This window comes from Bubalus kerabau, chromosome 4 (genome assembly GCF_029407905.1).
Source record: "Bubalus kerabau isolate K-KA32 ecotype Philippines breed swamp buffalo chromosome 4, PCC_UOA_SB_1v2, whole genome shotgun sequence".
NCBI lineage: Eukaryota > Metazoa > Chordata > Mammalia > Artiodactyla > Bovidae > Bubalus > Bubalus kerabau.
This window is the reverse complement of record NC_073627.1, coordinates 28724962-28752939: the sequence shown is the minus strand read 5'-3', so window position 1 is coordinate 28752939 and position 27978 is coordinate 28724962. Positions and strand designations below refer to the sequence as shown.

The window sequence follows — 27978 nt, the reverse complement described above, 5'->3', positions numbered from 1 at the left end:
CAAGCATAATTTTTAAAAACATTAAATTTGTGAGAATTCCCTGGCACTCCAGAGATTAGGACTCTGTGCTTTAACTGATGGGTCCTAGGCTCCATTCCTGGTTGGGAAACTAAAATCCTGCAAGCCAGGCAGCACTGCAAAAAAAAAAAAACCGTCTAAAACCATGGAAACAGAACTGTTCTGGCTGAACCAGGACTTGAGTGTAGGGTGGTGTCACAACTTTGCCTGCCTGCTTCTTTAACATCACTCAGCCTCTTATGCAGTAAGGACCGCAGGTAAATATATATTCCAATACTTTAAAATGATTATGATTAGTTCGAAAAGCATAGAATTTCAGTGGAATTCCTCTTTATCATAGTCTGTCTTTAAATTTCTGGAAAGTTTCTGCAAAATATGTCATAGGACAATACTGTCTCTGAATATTGCTGTAATTATGCGTAATGGTTTATATAGTCAATCACCCAATTACTTTTGACATTCTGGAGTCAAGTTGTCATTAAATATATCTACTTAGAAATCTGCATATTGTTGCTGTATATCTGATGCAACTTTCATTTTATCTAGGTGATAGTTTTCAGACTTCTTTGTTTTTTAAGCATTACAATTCCTCTTTTTTCTAATAAACATAGCTAGGATAAAGGAAATTCATACCAATTGGTCTGGAAAGAGTAGAATGAATTGACTGGAGCCTTGGCACCTGACTCTTGGCTTTCCCTTCTTTGGCAGTGTCTGTGGTTGGAAACCACTAAATTTGGTAATATCATTTTTAAAAAAAATTGTATTGGAGTTGTTTACAGTATTGTGTTGGTTTCAAGTGTTAGGTAATATCATTTTTAATTATTCCTAAATCATAGGGTCACAAAGCTGTAAGTTATCTTAAAAATCATCTAGTTCATCTACTCCATCTCTTATTATAAATGAAGAAGCTCTTGCTGTCTTTTTCAGTAGCTGGATTGAAATTTTCAACTTTGGGCTTTAACCTGCAGTTTTTATTTTCTTTTTAATTCTATTTATGGCCGAGCTGGGTCTTCGTTGCTGTGCAGGCTTTTCTCTAGTTGCAGAGAGAAACTCGAGTTTCAGTGCACAGGCGTCTCAGTTGTGGCTTCTCCTGTTGCAGAGCATGGGCTCGAGGACACATGAGCTTCAATAATTGGGGCGAATGGACTCAGTAGTTGTGGCTTCCGGGCTTTGGAACAGGCTCTAGTAGTTGTAGTGCGTAGGCTTAGTTGCTCCACGGCATGTGGGATCTTCCCAGACCAGGGATTGAACCCCGGTCTCTTGCATTGGCAGGCAGATTATTAACTACTGAGCCACCAGGGAAGCCCTTGTTTTTGTTTTGTTTTGTTTTAATGGTTTTGAATTAAGCCCCTATAGGAAAAGCCCTTCTGTGTTTCACCTTAACACAACTACCAATACCATACTTCTGATACCAGATGAGTGGGTTTTCTGCCCATCAAGTATTTCTCTGACACCAGCTGAGTATCATACAATTTAGTTTAATTCTGCCACTGTCTATCTGGAATCGTCATCAGATGCCACACTTACAGGCCCAGTCCTACAAGACTGCTGCCACTCCAAACACCGGTTGCAAGTCCCACATTGTCATCTCTGCTTTTGACAGATTAGCTATAAATCAGGGTTCCCATGACCCCTTCTTTGGGTTTGATAATTTACTAGAATGGCTCACAGAATTCAGAGAAATGGTTTACTATCTTATCATTACGGATATAATAAAAGAGATGAACAACCAGATGAAGAGATGTGTAGCACAGGATATATGGGAAGGAGCACAGTTTCCATGCTCTCTCAAGTGCACCACCCTTCTAGCACTTTACTCATCCACCAGCCCAATTCTGTGTATTAGGATTTTTATGGAGGCTTCATCACTTAGGCATACTGGATCATTAACTCAATCTATAACTCCTTTCCCTTTCCTGGAAGATAGATGATGGGGCTGAAAATTCCAAGAAGCTTTTAATCCGAGTTTGATCTGTATGGTGACCAGCTCCCATCCTGAAGCTATCTAGGGGCCCACAAAGAGATGCCTCATTAGAACAAAAAATCCTGCTGTCATCCAAGAAATTGCAAAGGATTTAGGAGCTCTGTGTCTGGAATCAAGGTCAAAGATCAAACATTAGAACAAAAGATATATCTAGTGCTCTTATCACTTAGGAAATTATGAAGGATGTGAAACCTCTATACCAGGAACAGGGCCAGAAACTAATCTATTTTTTTTATTTCACAGCTTCTAAAAGCAGTAACCTTATCTTTACTAACTGTGGAAAAATCTTCAAAATACTTCTGCAGTACTACATTCCAGTTAGGTACCCTATGTTAGTGAAATTCACAGACTATTTTCTCCTATTGGCATTTATGTTTGAACCCAAGAGAGTTGTTCTATATGTATCCAGAATATTTAGCCTTAAAGCATTCTTAACTTTTCTAATATCGTAGTCTTTTAAATAGATACACTCTATTCCCCGTTATTTCCTTATAATATCAAGTATAGAGAGTTCCCTGGTACCCAGTGATTAGAATTCCAGGCTGTCACTACCATGGCCCGGATTCAGTCCTTGGTAGGGGCACTAAGATCCCACAAGCCATGCAGCATGGCCAAAATAAAAAAAAATCAAGTAGACTATTTCTTTCAAGATTGCAGGGAGAAATATCAATAACCTCAGATATGCAGGGAGAAGGCAATGGCACTCCACTCCAGTACTCTTGCCTGGAAAATCCCATGGACGGAGGGCCTGGTGGGCTGCCGTCCATGGGTCACTAAGAGTCGGACACGACTGAGGGACTTCACTTTCACTTTTTATTTTCATGCATTGGAGAAGGAAATGGCAACCCACTCCAGTGTTCTTGCCTGGAGAATCCCAGGGACGGGGGAGCCTGGTGGGCTGCCGTCTATGGGGTCACACAGAGTCAGACATGACTGAAGCGACTTAGCAGCAGCAGCAGTAGCAGATATGCAGATGACACCACCCTGATTATAGAAAGTGAAGAGGAACTAAAGAGCTTCTTGATGAAAGTGAAGGAGAGTGAAAAAGCTGACTTAAAACTCAACATTCAGAAAACTAAGATCATGGCATCTAGTCCCATCACTTCATGGCAAATAGATGGGGAAACAATGGAAACAGTGACAGTCTTTAATTTGGGGGGGCTCCAAAGTCACTGCAGACAGTGACTGCAGCCATGAAATTAAAAGATGCTTGTTCCTTGAAAGAAAAGCTATGACCAATCAAGATAGCATATCAAAAAGCAGAGACATCACTTTCCCGACAAAAGCTATGGTTTTTCCAGTAGTCGTGTATGGATGTGAGAGTTGGACGATAAAGAAAGCTGAGCACTGAAAAATTGATGCTTTTGAACTATGGTGTTGGAGAAAACTCGGGAGAGTCCTTTGGACTGCAAGTAGATCAAACTGGTCAATCCTCAAGGAAATCAGTCCTGAATGTTCATTGGAGGGACTGATACTAAAGCTCCAATACTTTGGCCACCTGATGTGAAGATCTGACTAATTGGAAAAGACCCTGATGCTGGAAAAGATTGAAGGCAGGAGAAGGGAACGTCAGAGGATGAGATGGTTGGATGGCATCACCGACTCGATGGACATGAGCAAGCTCTGGGAGTTGGTGATAGACAGGGAAGCCTGATATCCGATCACAAAGAGTCGGACGTGACTGCACAACTGAACTGAAGCATTACAGCACAGGCCAAAATGTTTCAATGTCAAATGTATATGAATCTTAAAAAGCTAAAATCATATGCCTTTAATTATGAATTTACAGACGTCAAATTTTTTTGTTTGGTACCTGAACTATATATTCTGATGTCAATTTATTGATACTGTCCTTGCTAAAAGCAGAAATGTAATCATCCTACTTTTTTTCTCCCTTGAAAATAGTTGTAGTTACGTAATTTTTACAAAGGTCCTTTACCTCCACAGCTTGTATTGCTTACATGATATTTTCTAATCCTCTGTATTGGTCCAGCTATTTTGAAAGGGATAAGGTTATTAATATTTCTTTGCAACAGGCATTAAAAATATTTTTTGAATATATATATTAAGGAGAAAAAAGGCTTTTTGTTTGTGTATGTGTGGTAACAATGGTTTATTAGTAAAACTTGGGTCTATGTTTATTAGTAAAATAGTCTCCTTCAAATAAAACTATTCTTTGTTTTTTTCCCCTAGCTTTAACCATGCATACATAACTCCATTGAAAATAAATGTGACTTCACATCCTTTGTAACTGAAGGTAGAGTTATCAATATGTCATCCTAGATTGCAGAGTTTCTTTCTAATGGAAGTAGAAGTTTTTAGTTTCTGGTACTTGTTAGTACTCTAATTTAGCTATTGTGTTGCCACAGAATAAATTCTCTGCAGGAAAGCAGTGGCTTCTGATATAATATATATATAATAAAATATAATAAAAATAATCTGTTTCAAGGAAGGCCTAAGTAATCTAGGTTATTTTCATTTAATATTTTTTAAAAATTATAAACTACTTTATGCTTTTCAAATTAGTAACCACTGCTTCCTTTCTCTTTTTACGTACACTAGCATTCCATCATATTTTTTTTTGGCTTTAGTTATTGTTTATTTTTGGCTGTGCTGGCTCTTTGTTGCTGTACGCAGGCCTTCTCTAGTCGCAGCTAGCAGGGCCTTCTCCAGTCGCAGTGTGCAGGCTTCTCATTACAGTGACTTCTCTTGTTGAAGAGCAGCTAAGCTCAAGAGCGCACGAGCTTCAGTAGTCGTGGCACATGCCTGCTTAGTTACCCCACGGCTAGGGTTTCCAGACCAAGGTTTGAACCCACGTCCCCTGCATTGGCAGGTGGATTCTTAACCACTGGACCATGAGGGAAGTCCAGCATTCCCTCATTCTTAATCTGATTTTCACCCCAAGCATCCCATTTTCTCTTTTTACTTTCCTTGTACTCCCATCCCCCTACTATTGTGCGTGCATGCTAAGTCACCTCAGTTGTGTCCAACTCTTTGCGACCCTGTGCACGGTAGCCCTCCAGGCTCCTCTGTCCATGGGATTCTCCAGGCAAGAATATTGGAGTGGGTTGCCATGCCCTTCTCCAGGGGATCATCCCCACTCAGGGATCGAACCCCTGTCTCCTAGGTCTCCTGCATTGGCAGGTCGATTCTTTACGACTAGCACCACTTGGGAAGCCCTCCTGCTATGACCCAACCCCAAAAGTAGGTCCTGTTATCAAATCAAAAGGTGAGTGGACTTTCTGGAGAAAGAGGGAACTGTTTTATTTTTCTGTTCCTACTTTCTGTCAATTCCAGCAAATGACATTTAGGACTTCGAATTCTTTTCTAGTCAATTTCCTATAATGCTTTTTCCCCTTTTGCCCATATAGTAGTTTATCTTTCTCTCCTAGTTGCACTTTAGTCACCATATGCCTATTAGTCAAAGTATTTTAATGGTGGCTTTTTGTATATTTGCAATATCGTTAGTAGGATCAATAATAGTTACCAGTGTACAACTTCAGGGCTAACTTCTGCCCGCTTGAATTCTATTACTACTGAAGATTGTGATTATCAAAAGTTACAGGTTTTCAGCTCTGTGGAGGGAAATCTGTATTTCTCCCGCAAAGCATCATGTGTGTAATGTGTCAGTCTTCTGAGAGTCTAAATACTAGCCATCTGGGCTATTGGACTATCTGGAAATGTTCTTAACGTACAGAAAAAGGAAGAATCCCATCCAGTTACTTTCTTACGGACAGTCAGGTGGAGGTTATCATACATTTGTACTGGGGAGCCCTCAGCATTTGGATTTGGCCGTGACCTGCAGGACCTGATGACAGCTTACCTTGCAGGGAAGGAGAGTCGCTCCCAGATAGCCCTCACGAGCGGCCCTGGAGCAGGAAGTGATGAAGCAGATCTTCCTGGTTTGGGAGGAACCTGAGGTGGACCTCTCGTCCTGAGTCTGGAAGGTAAATTTGTTGTTACCTGTAAATGATGGTTCTGCTAGTCCATGCTATGCCAATCCAGACTTTCAGAGGTATCCCTCCTGCCAGCAAGAGAAGACAGATGACTTGGCTGAAGATGGCTCTCGAGCCCTGGGTCATTTAGTCTTCCACACTTAAGAATATCCATTTTAAACAAAAGGGCAGCTGTATCTTTAAAATTCCTTTATTATTTCAACACATTGAGCACATACTATGCAGTGACGATTGTGCTCTTTTTTGTTATTGTTTTTGTTCATTTTTTTTCTTAGAGTGAACCATATGGATTGGTTTAAGAGGGCCTAGCAGAACCACAACCTTACAGGCAAGAACAAATGTCACTTTCTGCTACTTTCTCCTATACCAATCCAGACTGTAGGGACGAAAACATAACATCCCCCAACCAAAGTGAGCATTAACTTTATTTTCTAAGTGAGCAAGCATATTGACACTTGTTTTTTTAATAAAATGTGACTAAAAGTTATTTTCTCCAAACAATTGTTAAAAGACTTAAAAAAAAAAAAAGTCATTGTCACACCTAACTCAAAAGGGAGTTCTATATGCCAAATTCTTTTAGCAGTGTGCTCATCTTTACACATAGCTTGTCAGCATAACCACGCGTCTTCCTTCTTAATGAAAAATAAAGCCCATTTCATAAGACTTGGCAGCCAAACAAAGAGGAATGGATATCCTACCTTAATTTAATGCATACATTCCACTACATCTGTCCACTGGAATTGGTTTATCCTCACAGAAATTAATACATGGTCTTTGTGTTAATATATGGTAGCTTAATCTGTTACCTGTCTTCCTTCCAGCCTCTCCTTTTCTGATCATATCTGCTGGCAACAGGGATGGCCCTACAGTCTAGAATGATATAGGGGGAGATAGCAGAACCTGAAGAGTCCATTCTTTCCATTTAAAAATAGCAGAAAGAGGTAGTCATAATGGATGTATTATTTTTTGTACAGCTCAGGAAGATAGTTATGTGTATCCTTCCAGGATTAGAAATACTTGAGATAGGCCACTGTATCCAAGTGATTGAAGTATACTCTTTGCTTGCTACTTAAATAGCCATAAGTTGATTCTGTGTTTGGTTTCTAGACTTATCCTAGTTCAGTATTATTTGACATTTTCTTCCTGTCCTTCAGAAATTCCTTAAGCTATTGAGAGCATACGGGTTGAGTACTGTTTTAAGCTAACCCCCTTTTGGGTTAGTGACTACCCAAGATGAGCAGCCTTGCATGGCATGACATTTGTCCAGTGTTCAGATGGACTAGTTCGCGTGACTCTTGGATATCTTTGTGTTTAATCATCTTTTAGCTTCGAAGCTATTTTGTCTTTTCCTGATTTGTTCATGTTATCAAGTCTTTTACATCCTTACCTAATACTTCTTGTGATCAGGGTTCTGAATTGTATTTAATGAGGAGCTGATTATCAAGGGCCACAGAGACTGTTTGGTATTATCAGCATTTAAATTCCTAAATTCATTTTGGTTTTAATTAGCCAAATTAATTAGCTAAATTCCAAATAATGGTAAACTGCCTCAAATTTAAGGATTAAAATATAATGGAAATTGTAATTTGGAAACACACTAAATGTTGGCAAATCCCTTCATGATATTCATTTAATTAGTTTTCTAAGTCCCCATCTTAACCATTTGTGTGGAGGCTGATTACTACCAGATCTAACATTGAAAGTTTTCTTTGTTTATTGTAATTCCTGTGTGAGAAATTTTGAAATAATAAATCATTTAACAATTTACCATGTATGATTCTCCAAAATCTCTTTAACTTCATCATTTTAACAACTTTATCTGGTGCTTTTGCCACAAGTCTGTTGTAACAGACTATATTTCTGTTCTGCGAACTTAACTGAAGTTGAAAATACAGATAACTAAGTTTTGTTTCTCTGTGTTATTGGAAACCACATGGCTGATTGAAATTCTTTCTTTCTACTCTTTAGCCAGATCTTTTAAAATTAGAGGTTAAGGTAAAGTACATTCATTCAGTTCATGATAAAATAATGAATTTTTAAGTCAACTTTTTCCTGTGAAACCTAATATCAAGTTTGTAATTTGGCATTTATAAAAATTGCTCTCAAGTCTTATATTTGAGCACTATTGAATTTTGAACTGGATATGGATCAGTTCTAGTATATGTGAATTCTCTTCGTCTTGAGCTTGTCCCTGACACTGGCTTTTTCTAAATAGAATTCTGTGATGCAAGGGATAACAATTATGTTTCTAGAAAAAAAGAATGAATTAAATGGTATTTTTAGTTTAATGTTACCATGATTGAATAATAGTGCTTAATTTTGAACCATGTATTTTAGACTTATTAAAGATGATAATTTAATAATTTTTATATGACAGGCACCTATGGGGACCTGCTGGGGTGATATCTCAGAAAATGTGAGAGTAGAAGTTCCCAATACAGACTGCAGCCTACCTACCAAAGTCTTCTGGATCGCTGGAATAGTAAAATTAGCAGGTGAAAAACATGCATAATAATTCACTTTAAAAAATCACTTGTATTTGTAATTTGTAAGAAAGCATATTTGTAAATTTTCAAGTATTGCCAAATAAGTATGATACAGGGCAAAGATTAGCAAACTTTTTTTCTATTAAAAAAACAACAGTAAATATTTTCAGCTTTGTGAGCAAAGCAATCTCTGTCACAACCATTTAATTCTACTATCATAGCATAGGCGCAGCCAAAGCAACGCATAAATGAATAGGCATGGCTGTGTTCTAATAAAACTTTGTTTATGGGCACTAAAATTTGAGTTTCCTATAATTGTTACATATCATAAAATATTACTTTACCTCTAATTTTTTTTCAACCATTTAAAAATGTAAAAACTATTCTGGATGACAGTAGGCCAAATCTGTGGGCCCTATAGTTTCCTCAACCTCTGATACAGGGAAATACTTCGGAAAGTAACAAAAAGTACTAAAAAAAGTGATATGGTCCATAATATCAGAAGTAAACTAATGATGAAAATTTCATCTATTTTGGGTACTACATTTTCTTCAGTCCTACCTCTTCCATGTATCCCAGCCCTTTTTACATTGTTGCCCGTGAAGTAAATGTGTTAGGTATCTACTATGTTAGACCCTGTGGGCAGGTGATGTGCAAACTTAAAAGATTTCTTTTTTTGGTGAGTTTACATCTGCTAAATATTGAATACATTTTATGACAAGGTGCTTAGTAAGTAGTATAGTAGGATACTGTGATACTTCAGAGGAGGAGCAGCCACTCAGATAATAAAAGGTATCCTGAGATTACTGGAAGAGGTATCTTACTCATTCTACTCTTTCTAGTCTTACCTCCAGCCATCTTCCCAAAAATGCCCTGCCTGTTCCACCCTGTGTACTGCTGATAGACTTAATTTACCTAAAAATGATCTCAATTCCATTTTTCTGTCTTTAGTGGCTTCTTTGTCCTTAAAGGATCAGGATGGTCACCATTTACAGCTATTGTTAAGTTTCACTGTACACCACTGAACAGATTTTTTTATTGTTCCCCGACATAAATGATCTGTTCTGCTGAGATTAGTTTTCCTTCTCTCTCATATAGCATATTCTATGTCACCTTCATTCCTTTACTCACTCTCGCTCTCACTTACCTTATTTAACCCAGTACAGTTCCTACCTTTTCCATGAAACATTTCCGCAGCTTATGTAAGTGAAAAAGTGAAAGTGTTAGTCGCTCAGTCCTGTCTGACTCTTTGGAATTTCGTGGACTGTAGTCTGCCAGGCTCCTCTATCTGTGGAATTCTCCAGGCAAGCATAGTGGAGTGGGTAGCCATTCCCTTCTCCAGGGGATCTTACTGGCCCAGGGATCAAATCTTGCATTGCAGTCAGATTCTTTACCATCTGAACCACCAGGGAAGCCCCCAGCTATATAGACATTCTCTAAATACCTGTATTATTCCCTGTACCTTGTTTAAAACAGCAATATATATTTTTTGCTTGATGTTTAAATCACTTGCATATAAATGGCTCTAAAGATCAATGCATTTAATACTCAAGAATTATTTCTGTCTTCCATCTCTGGTTTCATACTTCTGCTATATCTAATTGCAACATATCTCATTTTAAGTCACTTTAATGACATTTTAGAAGTGAGCCTGTTGTTGATCATGAACCCAGAACTTAGAAACAGCAAGTCATGAGTTGTTCTGTGAATTACTGAATTTTAAAACTAAAAGTTTAATGCTATAAATTTTCAAAACCTAAGTATTAACACATGAAAATGCTAACTAAACCTAGCTCCTAGCCTGAAATACAAGTTTATTGGGCATTTTTTATTCCACTAAAGACCTTAACTTTTTAATGTTATCAAGATAAGGTTTACTAAAAGTAATAAACAATGAAAATACTTTCTCATGTAACTTTTATTTCACTGAGAGAAAAATATTTTAAATAAGCAAAGAAACAAACACTTTGTCAAAGACAAGCTTGAAGAGATGACAGAGCTGGTTATGGGTGACTATACATACATCAGAGGGTTTCTTTGAGGAAATGATATTTGATACTCTTATTTTCTTTACTATTGTATGTATTTAATAAAAGTTTGTCTATTTAAATATTAAAAAGATAAGGTTTATTAAATTATAAACAGTATATATCATACACTATTTGTTCTTTCCAGGAAATAAGTCTTCCCATTTGTTTAGTGCATGTGTGCTCAGTCACTCAGCCCTGTCTAACTCTTTGTGACCCCTTGGACTGCAAGCCACCCAAGCTTCTCCGTCCATGGAATTTTCCAAGAGAGAATAGTGGAGAGGATTACCATTTCCTGCTCCAGGGGATCTTCCACCCAGGATCGAACCCGAGTCTCCTACATCTCCTGCGTTGGCAGGCAGATTCTTTACCGCTGCACCACTTGGGAAGAAGACCCTGTTTGTTTAGTACATGTAGATTTTAAGTGATTTCACATATCTTTATTTGTGTTCATTGAACTTTTTTACCTGGCATTTTTGAATCTTATTTCCAAATCAACAAGACAAAAAAATTTAAACTCTTAAAGTAGCCACATGCAAATTATCTGAAAATAATTTGATCACTTGGATAAAGCAGTGTCTTTGAAATGTACTTTAACTGGATTTCTGTGACTTAACAAGGTTATATTAACTTACCACAATATTCTTTATTTCCAAAACTATGCATCCTAGTAGAACTTTCTCACTCCTCTTTTCTAGAATTTAAGAAACTATGGGTAAAATTGAAATATATTCAGAGAAATAGGCCGTGCTCTGAAAACAGTTAAACTAATTCCATTGTTCAAATCGTCCTCAGAGTTTCATCCATATAGCACTAGTGTAAGCACCTCTGGGAACTTCTTAGAAATACAGTTTCTAAGACTCACCCAAGATCTGCTAAATGATTTCTGGGGTATGAGGCCCAGCCGTCTTGTCTGTTCACAAGCTCTGCACCTGTTGCAGATGCTCACTGACATTTGATACTCACTACCAGCAGCTATATTCTGTTTTATTTCATTTGATTTTCTTATTATGTGGTGACTTATTATGTTGGTTTCAGGTTACAATGCCCTCTTAAGATATGAAGGATTTGAAAATGACTCGGGTCTGGACTTCTGGTACAGTATATGTGGTTCTGATATCCATCCAGTTGGTTGGTGTGCTGCAAGTGGAAAACCTCTTGTCCCTCCTAGAAGTGAGTAACTTCTTTACCCTTACTGTAATTTAAGTATCTGAACTTTAATACAGTTTCACAATTAGTAATATTACAGTGACAAGTGACATAAAAATTAAAATAATATTTTTTTATTTCAGGTAACTTATTTGCTAGCAAGACATACTTGTTTTCCCTATTTTTGCTATTCTTCTTAAGAATTTTAACTGCAGGGAAATTTGTTACTTTTTTTTTTTTAAGCAAATAGCTTTTGAAGCAGTTATATTCTTTGCTAAAGTATAACTGGTTATTTCTTTTTTTTTAGCTATTCAGCATAAGTATACAAACTGGAAAGCTTTTCTAGTGAAACGACTTACTGGTGCCAAAACTCTGCCTCCCGATTTCTCACAAAAGGTAAAGACAAGATCTTAGAAAGGACTCAAGTGGCAAATGAGAACTCTAAAAAATAGAGTAACTTGAAAGCTTTTTAAGGAATTGTTTCAATTAGTGAGTCAAGTGACCTATGTTAACTATTGAGTGCACTAGATATTTTTATAGTAGAATACTAATTTGTAGACCTTTGTCATGAATTCTCAAAAGTTCTGCTTTTCTTTCAAGGTTTCAGAGAGCATGCAGTATCCTTTCAAACCTTGCATGAGAGTAGAGGTGGTTGACAAGAGGCATTTGTGTCGAACACGAGTGGCAGTGGTGGAAAGTGTAATTGGAGGAAGATTAAGACTAGTATATGAAGAGAGTGAAGATAGAACAGATGACTTCTGGTGCCATATGCACAGCCCATTAATCCATCATATTGGTTGGTCTCGAAGCATAGGCCATCGATTCAAAAGATCTGGTAAGCACCTGTCACAAGAATTCCTGTTGAAAATAACATTGAGGCTAAATTGTATTCCTTGGGTATTTTTCTCCGCAGAATAGCAAAGATCAAAATCAGTTGCCTTGGGCTGCTTATTCTACCTTAATTAGGGAAGGTTCACATCAGAAAATTAAATGTCCTAACCAATTCCTTTATATTCCTTCCACTTATGCTCAAGTTAAAAATAAAGCCCTTTCGGTCACAACTACATTTGTTTTCTTACACTTTTTTATCCACCCCATTTGAAAGAAGATAGCCTTTCCCTTTCCATTCAGTGTTAGTAGAAATACCAAAATTAAATGTGGTTAGACCTAATACTAAACACTTTAAAACATACTTTTATCCCTAACTAGGGAATTCCCAGCATTCTAATTGGCTAAATGTACTTAATAGCACATGTACTCTAAAGAGATAGAGACTTTTAAAGAATATTATTCACCGAAATGTAGAAGGCACGTATTTTTGCCATGTTTTAGAGTATACATACCTTGTGAGTTTGAAACCTTCAAAAAAAACGTGGTTTTTGGTCTTCTCACAAATGCTGACAGATTAGTATGTAACTTTTCCTTGTAGATATTACAAAGAAACAGGATGGACATTTTGATACACCACCACATTTATTTGCTAAGGTAAGAAGTTTTTATAAGAACCCTCATTTGTAAATTATGTTTGAAAGAGGGTTGTGGGTTTTTTCCTAATATTATAGAAATCACAATTACATATATTCACCTAAAAGGATTAAGACCTTGTAATCCATATGTGTCACAACTATTAATTATAATTATTATTAAATTCTGTTTGCCTGAATTCTCTCTATTCCGTAATGGAAGTTTGAGTTATAATATTAGGTAGGTAGGAGAAGGTACTTGGTATTTTCATCTTGTAAACTTTTTCAAATTGGTATTATTTTAATTATTAAACTGATAACACCTGTAACAATAGATGTGCTTTCATGTAATTCTTTAGGTAAAAGAAGTAGACCAGAGTGGGGAATGGTTCAAGGAAGGAATGAAATTGGAAGCTATAGACCCATTAAATCTTTCCACAATATGTGTTGCGACCATTAGAAAGGTAAGAGAATAGGTTTTAAAATATAGAAATGAAGTTATAGGAACTAGTTTTAAAGTACTGGGCTTCCCTGGTGGCTAACTGGTAAAGAATCTGCCTGCCAGTGCAGGAGACATGGGTTCTATTCCTAGGCTGGGAAGATCCCCTGGAGAAGGAAATAGCAACCCACTCCAGTATTCTTGCCTGGGAAATCCCATTGACAGAGGACCCTGGCGGGCTACAGTTCATGGGGTTGCAAAAGAGTAGGAAGTAGGACAGGACATAGCAACTAAGCAACAACAAATAGGAGAAGGAGGCCCCTAACGTTCATTTTGACCTAAAATGTGTGCATCTGTGTCTTCACTGGGGAGAATGTCAGTAGTAATTGCAAGATAAATTTGAGTTCTCTTACCAGAGGTTTTCTTTGTATATATCTTATTATCAAGATTGTTATCTTGAGTCTGCTACTTTTATTTTATGGAAGTATATCCTAAGTTGAAAGAAGAATATTTATTTAAGTTACTTCCTAGTCAAAACTTGTCCAATACAAAATTGTAACAATGCTAGTTTATCCTCAGCTTCCTGTGTTTCCTTTTTGTGCTTTTTCCCTCCATTGGTAGTACTTTATTGCTTCTTTTCTCTTTTTCTTCTCTTCTTAAACTGTTTTTACAAAAAGATGTAGAAGAGTGGTTCTCAGTTGTCAGTAGGCATTGAAATCTCCTGGAGAACTTTAAAAAAAAAAAATAATAATACTATTGACTAAGCCTCTTCTCCAACCCTGCAGTCCCATTCTGATTTAATCAGTCTTAGCATTGGCATTTTTTTTAAGGTCCCAGGTGATTCTGAAGTACAATCAGGGTTAAGACCTATTAATCCAGAATACACTTACATAAAGGTGTAATTAAATTGTGACTTGCATTTCAACACAGTTTAAGCCTTAAAGTGAATGTTGTTCATCATGTCTTTGCAACCCCACGGACTATAGAGTCCATGAAATTCTCCAGGCCAGAATACTGGAGTGGGTAGCCTTTCCCTTCTCTGGGGGATCTTCCCAACCAAGGGATTGAACCCAGGTCTCCTGCATTGCAGGCGGACTTTTTAACAGCTGAGCCACAAGGGAAGTCCTTTAAGCCTTAAGCCAAAAGAATTAAAAAGTTGTGTTGGCTGCCATGTCCTGTACACTTGTGTTCAAGGTCACACAGCTAAACCAGACTGACTCTAAACCCTTATTCTTCCTTTTGATCTGACTAGGAATCCAGACTACCTGTTGCTATTTAAAACATAGATTCCCATGACCTACTCTAGACCTGCTCAATCAGAATCATAAGAAAGACTACCCAGATATTTGTATTTGTTTAAAAAAAAAAATAATTAAAAAGTTCTCAAGATGTAACTCTTGACAGTCAGCCAGATTTGGGAATCAGCACCATCGTGTCATGCTCTGTGTGAAAGGAAAATAAGTGTCCAGTGAATAGAATATTAAGCTTCACTCAGAAAATACTTAAAATGAATTCCTGCAGTGCTAGGTTGGTTTGGACTCTATAAAGCTTACAGTCTTGTAGAACCAGATGAGGTGTAGGAAAACATGTTTAACGTACAAGATCAACTATGATTCAAGAATGGTACAAGTACTGTTGAAATTCAGATAAAGAAGAGCATCTTCTCAGAGGAATCAGGAGAAGCTTTGTGGAAGAGAGGACATTTGAAAACTTCATTTTGAAGGATGGGAAAAACTGGGCCAAGAAGAGATTCAGGAGGAAACTGTGCCATGGAAAGAGAATATGCACAGAAGCACCAAGAGTGAAAGGCACAGGCCACACTTAGGAAATGGCTAAAGGCTCACACACAGGACACATCGGACAGGTTGCTTTGAATATTCTGGGCCAGGCTTTTTGTTTATAAGGAACAGAAACCCTCTCAATTGGGCTTTAGAAAAGTCACTCTGAGGATTCAGTGGGCACGTTCATAGACATAGAAGGCCCCAGGGATGAAACCTGGAAAGGCATAAGCTTAGCGCTGTCCTCTGCCTCTACGGGCCTCTTTGTTCCATCTCTGCTCTGTGTCTGTGCCGCTCTTCTTTCATTCTCTCTCTCTCCTGGTGTCCTGCGTATTCAGCCTCCATACGGTAACCTCTCACCCTTCTGTTGGGCTTCCCCGGTACCTCAGATGGTAAAGAATCTCCTTGCAATTGTGGGATACCTAGATTCGATCCTTAGTCTGGGAAGATCTTTTGGAGAAGGGCATGGTAACCCACTCTAGTATTCTTGCCTGGAGAATCCCATGGACGGAGGAGCTTGGAGGGCTACAGTCCATGGTGTAACGAAGAGTCGGAAACTACTGAGCAACTTTCACTTCATTCACCCTTCTGTATCACTGCCTTTCAGTGCCAGCTCCAACCCATGGCTTGACTGCTATCTCTCTGTATGTTAATTCTAATTACAGAGAAAATCTGAACAACTGAGCCCAGCTTTTTGCGTGGTACTCTGAAGGTGGGATACGAGCCCCTGATTCACTAAGCTGTGTTCAAAAGGGAAAAACTAATCCTGTATGAGTGGAGGTAGTCCTTTCTAGAGGTCTCAGAGTTCTTAAGATTAAAGAGAAAATCAGTATATATATATATATATATACACACACACACACACACACACACACACACACACACAATGTAGTAGAAATAACTAGGAGAACAGAACCTGCAAGTAGACAGAAAGGTGATGTGAAATTAATTTGTGCAGCCTTTAATGCTTGGTCACGTTGAGTTTTCTTTAGTGAACAGGTTAAGCTGGTAAAGCTTTCTGGCATGAACAGAGTACATAGCAAAGGAAAGCTTTAACTGTGTAAGAGGGGAAATGTACATAGGGAAGGCTGAAAGCGATAATATTAAGCAACATAGTGGAGAGAGAGTTAATGGCTAGGATAAAGGGACTGAATGTTTAGGGGGAGTTGTGGGGACCCAGCAATTGATTGCCCTTGAAAGGAGCTGGAGAAAGAGTTGTTGGTTTGATGCCCTGTACTAACTCTCAGAGAATATATTCAGCATGCAGGTAAAAAGCAGGCCTGAGACACTGGGAGGGTGAAAAACTCATGATAAAACTTGAGAAATTGTTGGCATAAAAGTCAACCATTGAAGAGTGAATGCCATCATGAAAACAAAAGAAAAGGGCTAAAATCAGAAATAAGAATTGAAGGTGAAAGGGTGGTTGCCAAAAAAAATGTGAAGCAATGAACACAGGTGAGAAGATGGATCAGTAGGCTATAATGTAGTGAGAATCTGGGAATAAATGCTTCAAAAAATTGAGAAGTCAGCTGGTATGGGATATTGTAAAGGAGGGTGAAGTGTTGGGAAAAAGACACTGGATTTGACAAACTAGAAGATCGCTGCTTCCCGGATAGCTCAGCTCTTAAAGAATCTGCCTACAATGTAGGAAACCCTGGTTCGATTCCTGGGTCAGGAAATGCTCCTGGAGAAGCGATAAGCTACCCACTCTAGTATTCTTGGGCTTCCCTGGTGGCTCAGACAATAAGGAATCTGCCTGCAATGTGGGAGACCTGGGTTCGATCCCTGGGTTGGGAAGATCCCCTGGAGGGGAGCATGGCAACCCAATCCAGTATTCTTGTCTGGAGGATCCCCATGGACAGAGGAAAGTCGGACACAACTGAGTGATATAACTTGAATTGGGTCTCTGGGTGAAGAGTATTTAGGAATTTGTTGTACTCTATATACCTTTTTTTAATTGTGAACTGTTTCAAAATAAAATACTTTTAATATAACGGGAATTGGGAGACATGGAGAGGTTTGTCTTGAGAGGCAAAGGAAGGACTACTACTTAGAGCAGTCTGACATGCACAGGATGGACTGTGAGGTCCCTCTCGTAGTTTCTGTCATGGAGGAGCACAGTTATCCAGAGCATGAAAGCGGTAAAGTTGGAGCTTGAGGAAGATGGAAAAAGTTTAGAAAAACTCCACTATGTGAAAATCAGAAGGATATAAGTAGAGTTCCTACTGAATAAGATTTAAAGCTTAGCCGAGACTAGATAGTTGAATTGTAAAAGAGCACTCAGCCCCCCCGTTTGATGCCACAGAAGAAAACAGCCTTGGCCATCGTCAGGAGTATGTTTTCCTTAGACCTCTACAATTACTTCTCTGTAACCATGCTTTTATTTCTGGCACACAGTAGAATTTATACAGATTTTTCATTATAATTTCAGTTATTTAAGACAGTTCAATAAACATTTCTCACTTTCACGAGATCTTTATGTAATAGATTTTGCATTCTTTTAGAATGTCACTTAAAGGATCATTTTTATAATAGTGGTACCTAATTTTAAATACTTGCAATTCTCTTAATTTAAAAGGTGCTGGCTGATGGATTCCTGATGATAGGGATCGATGGCTCAGAAGCAGCAGATGGATCTGACTGGTTCTGTTATCATGCAACCTCCCCTTCTATTTTCCCTGTTGGTTTCTGTGAAATTAACATGATTGAACTCACTCCACCCAGAGGTACTTTTTTCTAATATATACCTGGGTATTCATCCTTGTTTTCTTTTTACAAGGTACCTGTTTACACTGTTTACCACAGCCCTAGATTTCTTTTTTATTTTTAGCCCTAGATTATTTGCTGTATGAAAATATATGTATATATAAACATATGTGTGTTACATATGTATATATTTATATCAAGAGCTGTGGGGTGTCTGAAAACATAAAGACCTGTAACCTAGCTAGCTTTAATAAATTGGTGTAGAATTTTTCCTGAGCATTTGTACATTTTATAATAAGAATTGGTATTCTCATCCCTGTTGAGATGATGATGTAGGCTCAAAGGGCTATCACATACATAAACTTTTTTTAAAAAATAGACTTTAGCCTTTGAGAGAAAGCAAGTTTTCATGTTTAGATTACTGTATGAGGAAGCTCCCTGGCATTCCAGTTGTTAGGACTTGGGGCTTTCACTGTCAGGGCCCTGGGTTCAATCCCTGGTTAGGAAATTAAGATCTCAGAAGGCAGGTGGTATTACCAAAAAAAAATAAAAATTACCATATGACTTTTTTTAAAATGACACCCTTAAATAGTTCATATGGCTTAACCAGTGACTTTCCTAATTTCAATATCTGAGCCTTGGATTTTTCTCTTAAGGAGAAAAGCCAAAACAGAAGACTGTAAAAACAGTATTTGCCCAGCTACTGTTCTTTCTTACAAAGAAAGAAAAATATTACTGAAAAATATTAAATGTTAGACTATTCTAAGCCTAGGATTGAAAAGCAAAAGTCTAGTTCTTATAGGATACGTGGGTGCACCTGTTTCTGTCTAGAAAAACAGGAAGAGCCATATAACAGGGAAGAATTATTGTACTCTACAGCATTAGCTCATGAGATTGTAATGTGTACTGAATTACTTTATATCTGCATTTTTATATTACACTAATTTTAAATGAACTTCTAGTTAAACTAGTTGTGTTTTCCAGGTTACACAAAGCTTCCTTTTAAATGGTTTGACTACCTCAGGGAAACTGGCTCCATTGCAGCACCAGTAAAACTGTTTAATAAGGTAAATTTAAATAAACACATACATATTAGTTAAACAGTGTAGGTATTTCCTTTACATAGGAGTTGAAATTTGTTTCCAAACTTTGTTTCATTATTAGGAATGAATGCAGTTCCTAACTAGTTCTTACATGCTTCACCTTCATATGTTTCAGTAAAGGGTTTTTTTGGTCTAAATTGTTAATTGGTTATGTTACTTCTCTTTTTTTCTTTTCTAGTGATGATGGAGTTATACATTCTTCTTTTCACCAGTGTTAATGTTTTGCTTCTCCTTGTTAGGATGTTCCAAATCACGGATTTCGTGTCGGAATGAAATTAGAAGCAGTGGACCTCATGGAGCCACGATTAATATGTGTAGCCACAGTAACTCGAATTATTCATCGTCTCTTGAGGATACATTTTGATGGATGGGAAGAAGAATATGATCAGTGGGTAGACTGTGAGTCCCCTGACCTCTATCCTGTAGGGTGGTGTCAATTAACTGGATATCAACTACAGCCTCCAGCATCACAGTGTAAGTTGGTATAAGAAAAGGTGTCCTTTTGTAAAAATCAGCAATTCTCCAAGGACTATCACACATAAATCATCTTGTGAGCTTACAGGACAAGAATATACCTATGTCTGATTGGTTGCCAGGTAAGATCTTACCTGATAAGACTCAACCATGATATCACAGAATCAGACCATGTGTGCCATGGCAGTGTGAACTCAATAGTTAGTTGCTTAATGACTATAGCACAACATTAAGAACACCCACCGAAGTAAATTAGACTTCCTTTAGTGAGTTTAAAGTTACAGGCTAAAATTTATTAACATATACAAAGTGCTTATTGAATAAATAATGGAATCTGGTATTGAGGTTCATGGTTTTGCAGGAACAAGTACCCTTATTTTCAAAGCATTGTGTACTTTTATAAACATCATGGTCTTGGTAAAGGTAGTTCATCTGAGTTGTATCGAGAGTTGTAAGAAATTATCTGATAACCAATTTTCTTCTTTATTTTTCAGCATCAAGAGAAAGCCAGTCAGGTTCATCAAAACAAAAGAAAAAGACTAAGTCCCAGCAATACAAAGGACATAAGAAAAGTGGGTCACCACATGGTGTTTATATACATTTCCTAACTTGTTAACCAACTGGGGTCTTGGTATCCTTGCATAGAAATGGTATCCCTTGTGAGAGCTGATAACTGTGCATCCTGTATTATGCTTAAAGGTGCAGTATGCCATAAAAGGCAGACTTTTTAAAAATAAGAAGCACTTGTCTTTGATTGACAGGAGAAATTATTACCATAACATTTAATAGATGGTAAAGAGTAGAGTCTATGAATGATTCTTGAAGTAATATGTAAACCTGAAAATTAGTCCTTTTTAAAAAATTTTTTTATTAAAAATAAAAACAGATGTTTGGTGCTTACAGTAGACTTGGAGACTAAAAAACCTATCCTTCTAAACCAAAAAACTCTTCCTAAAATGGTACTTAAAAGAAATTCAAGTTAAAAAAATAAAAGAAAAATGAAATTCAACTTGATAGCTAATGAAATCAAGCTTAAGCAAATCTTAATATGCTTTCTGACAGTATTTTACCTTACAATGAATGATAACTGGCCTTAATAGCCAAAATAATATAAAATATATTGATAGCTCTGATTCTTTTAAAATCTTTCCCCCTCCATCATAGAAAGCTATAGATTTTTTTCTCTTTGTGAAAGTTGTCATGGAATATTTCATCCTAAGATAAAGTTATTTTGTTTTTCATTTTTTTCCTGGGGACTTATAGCAGCCACTGCAGCGTGCTTAGTTTCTTCCTACATGAAACCCAAGTCGGTCTCACTATAGTGCTAACCATCAAGACCTATCTCTTACCGTCTTTTATATTGTAGACGTAAGCCTCTGTAGACCCAGAATTATTTTGCTTACTGGCTGCTTACCATGGTTGATATTTACCTAAAAGAACTCCAGAGAACATTGCCAAACCAGGCAGATTAAAATGATTTCCAGTTTATCAGAAACTGATGAGCAAGAAGTCATGTGGTAACTTCATGTCAGTGGATTAACCACAGCTGGTGTGATCATTGAGCTTTCTCTAAGACTGAAGTAGTACAGGCTGCTTTGGCCTGTCTTTACATTTAACTGGACAAGAATTTGAGATTTCAGAATTTTCTTTGCAATGTGTTGAATTTAAGAATGTTTTTTACTACTCAGTGACTTTACGACATTTTTTAGAACAAACTTCTGAGCATTGTATACACAGTTCACATACCTCTCTCAGTGTGACTCTTACTGGGTTTGTTATAGTTTATGGGGTGTAATCATTTTGAATTAATAGGCTAGGGACATGGGAAGAAATATGAAATTAATGAAGTGATAATATCAGTATCCCAATTTTTAGTGACATTTAATAATGTGTGTCACTAAATGTCCCATTTAGTGACATCATCAGATTTCTGGATTAGCTGAAAAAATGAATTTAAACCTAGAACATATTATTTAATATTTTAATAGCTCTTAATATTGCGACATCATCTCTAATGCCTTTAAATTGTCTTTTGGACATAGAAAAGAAAAAACTATGGACTCACAGTCCCTTATTAGAAATCCTAGAGATCAAATGCACTTTGGAATTTAGAATTCTGGGGTTTTTTTTGAAAGAAGTACAGTGTGTGTAGCATATATTATGTAACACCCCTTGCAGACTCTGCAGCACTTTGAAGCAGAATATATATAAATAGTAACATTTAATGGGCCAAATAAAGATTATTATAAATAGTATCACCAAGTGAGGTCTGATTTTGTTGCCCAAAAAAAACTGAATTTCGGAATTCAGGATAAGGAATTGCAGTCATCTGTGAATGAAAAGCATTCTTCGTTTTAAGATACTGTCTATTCCTTTTATTTTTTCACATTACTTAGCAAATAGTTTATTAGAAATTTCAAAATAAGAAAGAACCTGGGGTCCAGGAACCTTGAGTCATCCATTGCATGCAGATTTTTATCAGTCAGACACAAAACCTTTTGTTTTTAAGTTTATCTACAGATTATTATATCCTGGCTCTGTTGTTTCATCTTATGACTCTGGTCTTTCTACAACCTAAAATCATCTGCTGGTATGTTCTTTGGTAGGGCTTATTTTTTACAAAAATAATTGATTGACTTCATTGTTCTAGCCTGTTTTTTAATTAGCTGTGTTCATGCTGTAAAGGGATAACTATTAACTAGTGCTTTCGAACAATATGAAGAACGTTCTGTCAAGAGAATCATATAGACTGTTGTATACATACGATCTGTCCAATCTGAAAAGTGTTTTTTTCCTCAAAGTTTAATAATTCTAGAGCAGGAAATCAGCACTCATTTCTGTACCATCTTCAGGGGCTATTGTAAGTAGTAGAGAATTGAAGATTCTCCTTGCATTTTTACCTCCCAAGTGTGTAGTGCATTTAGACTTTTTCATCTAAATGAATGCTACAGGTGATTTTGGTTTGAGAGTTGAATGTGTACTCATAGGAACTTGATTTCCAGATCATTTTACATATTAATACTGTCTGACTTAGATTTGTCTTTTAGTTCTGATTTTGCAAAGCAAATTTCTGATTGTTCTTTCCTGAGTTATGTTAACTCTGGAATAAAACAGGTATAACTTATAGTCACAAAGATCTGTAAGTATCCTTCAATTTTTAACCAGATAAATGCGGTATGCTTGATCAGTCTTTGCAAAGCTTAGAGTATTTTTTTGTTGGTGGTGAAAGTATTGTAAAAGTCTTTGAAGGCCTATGTCTGCTAATGAAACTATAACCAAAGGCTGTTTCAAAAGAAATTAAATTGCTTAAGATCTTGCAGGCCACGAATCTTTAAATTTTAGAACTGCTTTTCAGAGTAAGAATTTTTTTCTAAAAGAGTGAATTATAAACCAAAAGTTAGGGAAACATATTTCATACCAGTAAAATTCTGCCACTTGTATAATTCATTAATTAAGCTGTTTGATTTCTCCCTGAAGGACAGTGTTTGGGCTTATATGGGCACAGTGAAATACCTACAAGTAGGGCTTTAAAATTCTCTCTGCCTTGGATTTTCAGTCCCCCTCAAACTAAAATTTTACTTGAAAGTAGTTAGCCAGCTGGCTGTGCTCCACACTCAATGCTCTCTGTCATTCATTTTGCTTTGATTCGTTTTAAATTGACCACAGAGTCAAGAACCAGGATTACTAGACTCAGAGAGACTAGAAATAATCTCCCCTATCATCCACCCCCCAACACACACACACACACACACACACACACACACACACACACCCACCCACCCTTGTTTCTCACACACATCCTTGTTTTCAAAAATACGAACCTTGCATAGTTGGTTCTCTTTTCACAGTATCCTCTGCAATACAACCTTTCCTAGTTATGATACACTTTTCTTCCCACGCATGTAAGTAAAAGCTTACTTTAGTTTAACTTGATATTTAGAGAGGAAGATGCCAGTTGGGAAGAAGCCTGTCAGTTTGTCAAGCCTGCCCATGACAGGTGGGGTGCGGAGGAGCTTCTCTGGTGACGAAGAGTTGACTCCTCCTCCATATCGAACCCTTCCAGCACAGACAGCCCCGGAGGCCTTCCCACCTCCCCGCACTAGCCAAGAGTTCAGTCCCAGCCTCAAAACAGGTAATTAGTCACATCAACACTTCAGGTACTGCAGAGGGTCAGAGCCTGGGTTAGGGTGGTGGGAGACAAAGCATGGTCTCGCATGGCAGATGCTGACTCATCAAATTTTTCTTTATCTTTCAACTAAAAAATTCATTTTCACTAGTCCTTGGTAATTACTTCACTAAAATGAATAATCAGGAAAGGATTTTTATTTTGTTATAAGCCACTTATGAGCTTCAAATTCAGTAAAGCTGTAATTTCAGCTTACGGAATTTGTGGGATAGCTTGTACTATTTCATGGTTTTGTTAAAATGGTTGAACATTTTGCATTGCAGAATTCTGTGTGACTTGACTTCAGGGAGAAATATGCAATAAGGGATCAGTATGATTAATCAGATCCAAAAATGAGGCTTTCTTCTTCATAGCATTCCATTAGCATCTCATTCAATAAACAGATGTGTGTTGTATTCCTGTGTAATTTTGGTTCTGGTAGTAACATTTACCACAATCTTAGTTGAATAACATGAATTTGGAAATAAAATACCTGTATAATTTTGGTATTGCATTTGAGTGAAATATATTTCTGTATGAACATGAAATATGTACGGTGATTAATGTTTAATTCAAGTTGAATTGGTTAGGATAAGTTGGTAGAGTAAGGAAGACTGCCCTTTGTCCTTGCTAAGAACAAACATGTTACCATAGAATGTCAGAGGATCTTCACTTACATATGATGAATCTTAGACGTGAGTACAGACCAGATGGCATCAAAGTGGTATCTAATTTGGCATATATTCTGCCATGTGTCCTACCTATTGCTTGTAAACTACATTTTTTCATCTAATTTTTGTTCTTTAAAAAGCCTTGCGTTCTTTCAAATCCCTGTTGAAACCCTGATGAGACTTAGTGTCTAGCTCTGTTTTCTTCTCATTACTGTTTGCACCTGAAGTTGTCATCAGCCTTTTTCTTTTTTCTTTTCTTTTTTTTCATTTAAGGATGTGTTCTTTAGCTTTTGCCTTCTTAAACAGTATATTAGGTGATCTTTATCCTTCCCAGTCTGTTTCTCTGAAGATCACTCTCATATCTTTATATCTAGAAAAAATTACAGTACCTCTTTTGTGTAAGAAATGGATTAGGACTGCAAATCCAAGTTTATCTGCTCTTTAATACTTTCAAATATCAAGAGCATTTCAAAAAAAAGAGCATTTCAGCTCCTTGTTTGTCTTTTTAACTTTTTTTTTTTCCTCTTGTACTTGTTATTATGAAAGTCTTTTATAACTTAATTAACTGTAGATATTGTGAACTCTGGATATATTCGATTTTTACTGCATTTTAGATGTTTTGTTTTGTTTTATGCATTAGACTGATTTTGAAGGTGTATGTCACATTTTGTGAGAAAACTTGACTTTTAGGATTGGTAAAACCGAGGAACTTGGAGTAGACATACAGGGTAGAGCCCACAAGGCCTCCTAATGACTTCCCTTTCCTCTAGACTTTATCATGTGTGTTTTCTGAGCTGGGGGCACATTTGCAGGACTTTTGTGTGATTTTACTCTGGTGAAACTGTGTAGGGACTGTGTTGCTGGCCTAACTATAGTTGGTTTAGCTTTTGCAAGAGTTGACTATTTATGGACTTCTAACTAGAAAAGTGTGATTTCTGTTTATGTCCTGAAATGTTAGTGATTAGAGTCAGCAAAGTAACTTCCTTTTAAAAACAGAGCCAAGAAAATGCATTTGTGTAGAAAGTGACATTAGCCACAGAGTCTATTTTATTTCATCCATTATTCATTGACAATAAAGCCTGTAAAGAAAAAATGATGAGTGTGAAGATACCAGACAGGCTTTATTTTAGTTTCCATGAAAACCCTGAAACTTTAGATAAAACATCCCACATCTCAGTGAATGTTTCATGTTTATCTTGAGTTATATTTTTTAGAACATTGTTTCCATATATTAACATGAGTAGAAGCATAATCCAGAACTTTGTTGTTAATAATAAATGCAAATAGTTTCAGGATGTGCTTTAGAATCTGTTTAATTTTCTTACATTAAAAAAAAAAAGGCAAAAACATCCATTTGAATGGAGCATATTTGGTCTTGAAGCACAGTAATTGTTTTCTCATTCATTTAGCCATCTGATCATCATATAACAAGATATTGTTTTAATCAACCTTTTATTGTGGGTACTGCACCTTTAATGAAATTTGTTTTTTTTTCCTTTTCCATGTGTTTATTTTCATGTCCAAATGTCCTTAGCAATTAATGCATGTTGGTTTGATTTGAAGGATACTGTTCTGTGTTTGATATCCTCCATAAAAGCATTTTTTTCATATTAAGTAATTTTTAAACGATTTTTTAAAGAAAGCAAGCAGTCAGTCGTGTTTACTTTACCTTTTAACAGTCTGATTGGTATGTGTTTCGCTATTATTATAGAAATAGTGTATTCACTTTTCTGTCTTTGGACTTAAATTTTTTAACACCATTACCAAAGCAGAATAAAATGAATTAGCATATCTCAGAAGATTATGCTTGTTTTTACTTTCTTCCATATTTTTTAAAGATTATTTATTTATTCTTGGCTGTGCGGTGTCTTCATTGCTGTACAGGCTTTTCTCTAGTTGTGGCGAACAGGGGCTCCTCTCCTGCGGTGCACAGACTTACTGAGGTGGCTTCTCTTATTGTGGAGCACAAGCTCCAGGGAGCACCAGCTTCAGTAATTGCAGCACATGGGCTCAGTGGCTGTGTCTCCTGGCTCTAGAGCACATGCTCAGGAGTTGTGGCACACAGGCTTAGTGCCCACAGCATATGGAATCTTCCCAGACCAGAGATCGAACCTGTCTTCTGCATTGGCAGGTGGATTTCTACCACTGTGCCACCAGAGAAATGCATAAGATTATTCTTGAAATTACCAAATAAGATGTCAAAGACCCTTGTTTTTGAAACTAATATTTTATAACTGAAATCAAGACACAAAGTGTTTTTCTATCATTATTTTGACTTTAAAAGTAGCCCTTTTAGGGAATTCCCTGGTGTACAGTGGATAAGAACCCCCTGCCAAAGTAGGGAATGTGGTTTCACATGCCACAGAGCAACTAAGCCCATGTCCCACAGCTCCTGAAGCCGGCACACGTAGAGCCCATGCTCTGCAACAGAAGCCAGCACGATGAGAAGCCCACGCACGGCAACAAAGACTAGCCCCCGCAAGCCCAAACCAGAGGAAGCCCGTGTGCAGCAATGGAGACCCAGTGCAATCCAAAAAAATTAATCTTTTTTAAAGTAAGAAAGTAATTTTTTCTTCACAGAGTTCTAATAGGAAGTAGAGGGTGGGCTTCAGGGCAAGTATTTAGGGCAATCTGAAGTTACTGGCGAATTGTGTTGAGGGTAACTTAAGAGATGTTTATAAAAGAAGATAGGAAAATCTGAGAATTAAACTGCCTAAACTTTTGCCTAAGACCAGTGCTGGGACGAGCAAGAAAAAAATTTTTCTTTCTCTTCTTGCTTGTCCATGCATTACAAGGAGCCCTCCTGCCACTAAAAATGCTGACTAGCATGACTTCAGTGGCTACCAAGAAACCTAAACCCCACTGAAAATAATGGAAACTGGAAAACATTTGTCTATAAAAATAAAGACCTATTGGAACATGACCTGTTCATAAATTGAGGACTGCCTATACTGTTGTTTCTTTTCATTAAAAAAAAAAATCTTCAGATAAAAATTTGACAGGCAGTAAGTACTATTAAGTGATCCCATTGGTAATGTTAGCTGTTTTGTTTTTGGTTTCTCTTTTAGCTGCACTGCGAGGCTTGCAGGATCTTAGTTACCCAACCAGGGATTGAACCCATGCTCTCAGCAGTGAAAGCAGAGTCCTAACCCCTGGACACTAGGGAATTCCAAGTGTTAGCTGTTTTATACCAGTGACTTGCACACTGCTGATGTCAATTTCTGTTTTACCTGAAATGATTACTTAAGTTTTTCTTGATTTTAGTTTTAATACAGATGTTTTTACTATTGGGTTTATTATTTATTTTTATAAATATATAAATTATATGTAGATCATATATTTTATGTTATTTTTAATACTATTTTAAAATTAGGTTTTATCTTTTTTTTATGAAGCATCTTTAACAAAGGTATTCCTTGGAGATAACATATTAAAGTCATATTTATTCTGTTACTTAACTGTCCAAAAAATACATCATTTATATAGGCATTGACATAAAAGTGAATACTTAATCATGAGAAAAATTCTAGTCAAATTAGTGATCACTATCACCTTCAAC

The 27978-nt window shown here is 37.0% G+C and overlaps 1 protein-coding gene across 23 annotated transcripts in view; it reads left to right on the top strand.

The window, feature by feature from the left end:
• MBTD1 (mbt domain containing 1) overlaps window positions 1-27978 on the top strand; it is a 67847-nt gene that overhangs the window by 36404 nt on the left and 3465 nt on the right. For all 23 annotated transcript variants that reach the window (XM_055576245.1, XM_055576252.1, XM_055576244.1 and 20 more), the window contains 10 exons: window positions 8336-8453; window positions 11510-11644; window positions 11928-12016; window positions 12221-12455; window positions 13050-13105; window positions 13443-13547; window positions 17879-18026; window positions 18991-19073; window positions 19349-19583; window positions 20078-20155. In XM_055576245.1, coding sequence (XP_055432220.1) covers window positions 8336-8453; window positions 11510-11644; window positions 11928-12016; window positions 12221-12455; window positions 13050-13105; window positions 13443-13547; window positions 17879-18026; window positions 18991-19073; window positions 19349-19583; window positions 20078-20155 — 1282 coding nt within the window. The remainder of the gene's footprint in view (window positions 1-8335; window positions 8454-11509; window positions 11645-11927; window positions 12017-12220; window positions 12456-13049; window positions 13106-13442; window positions 13548-17878; window positions 18027-18990; window positions 19074-19348; window positions 19584-20077; window positions 20156-27978) is intronic.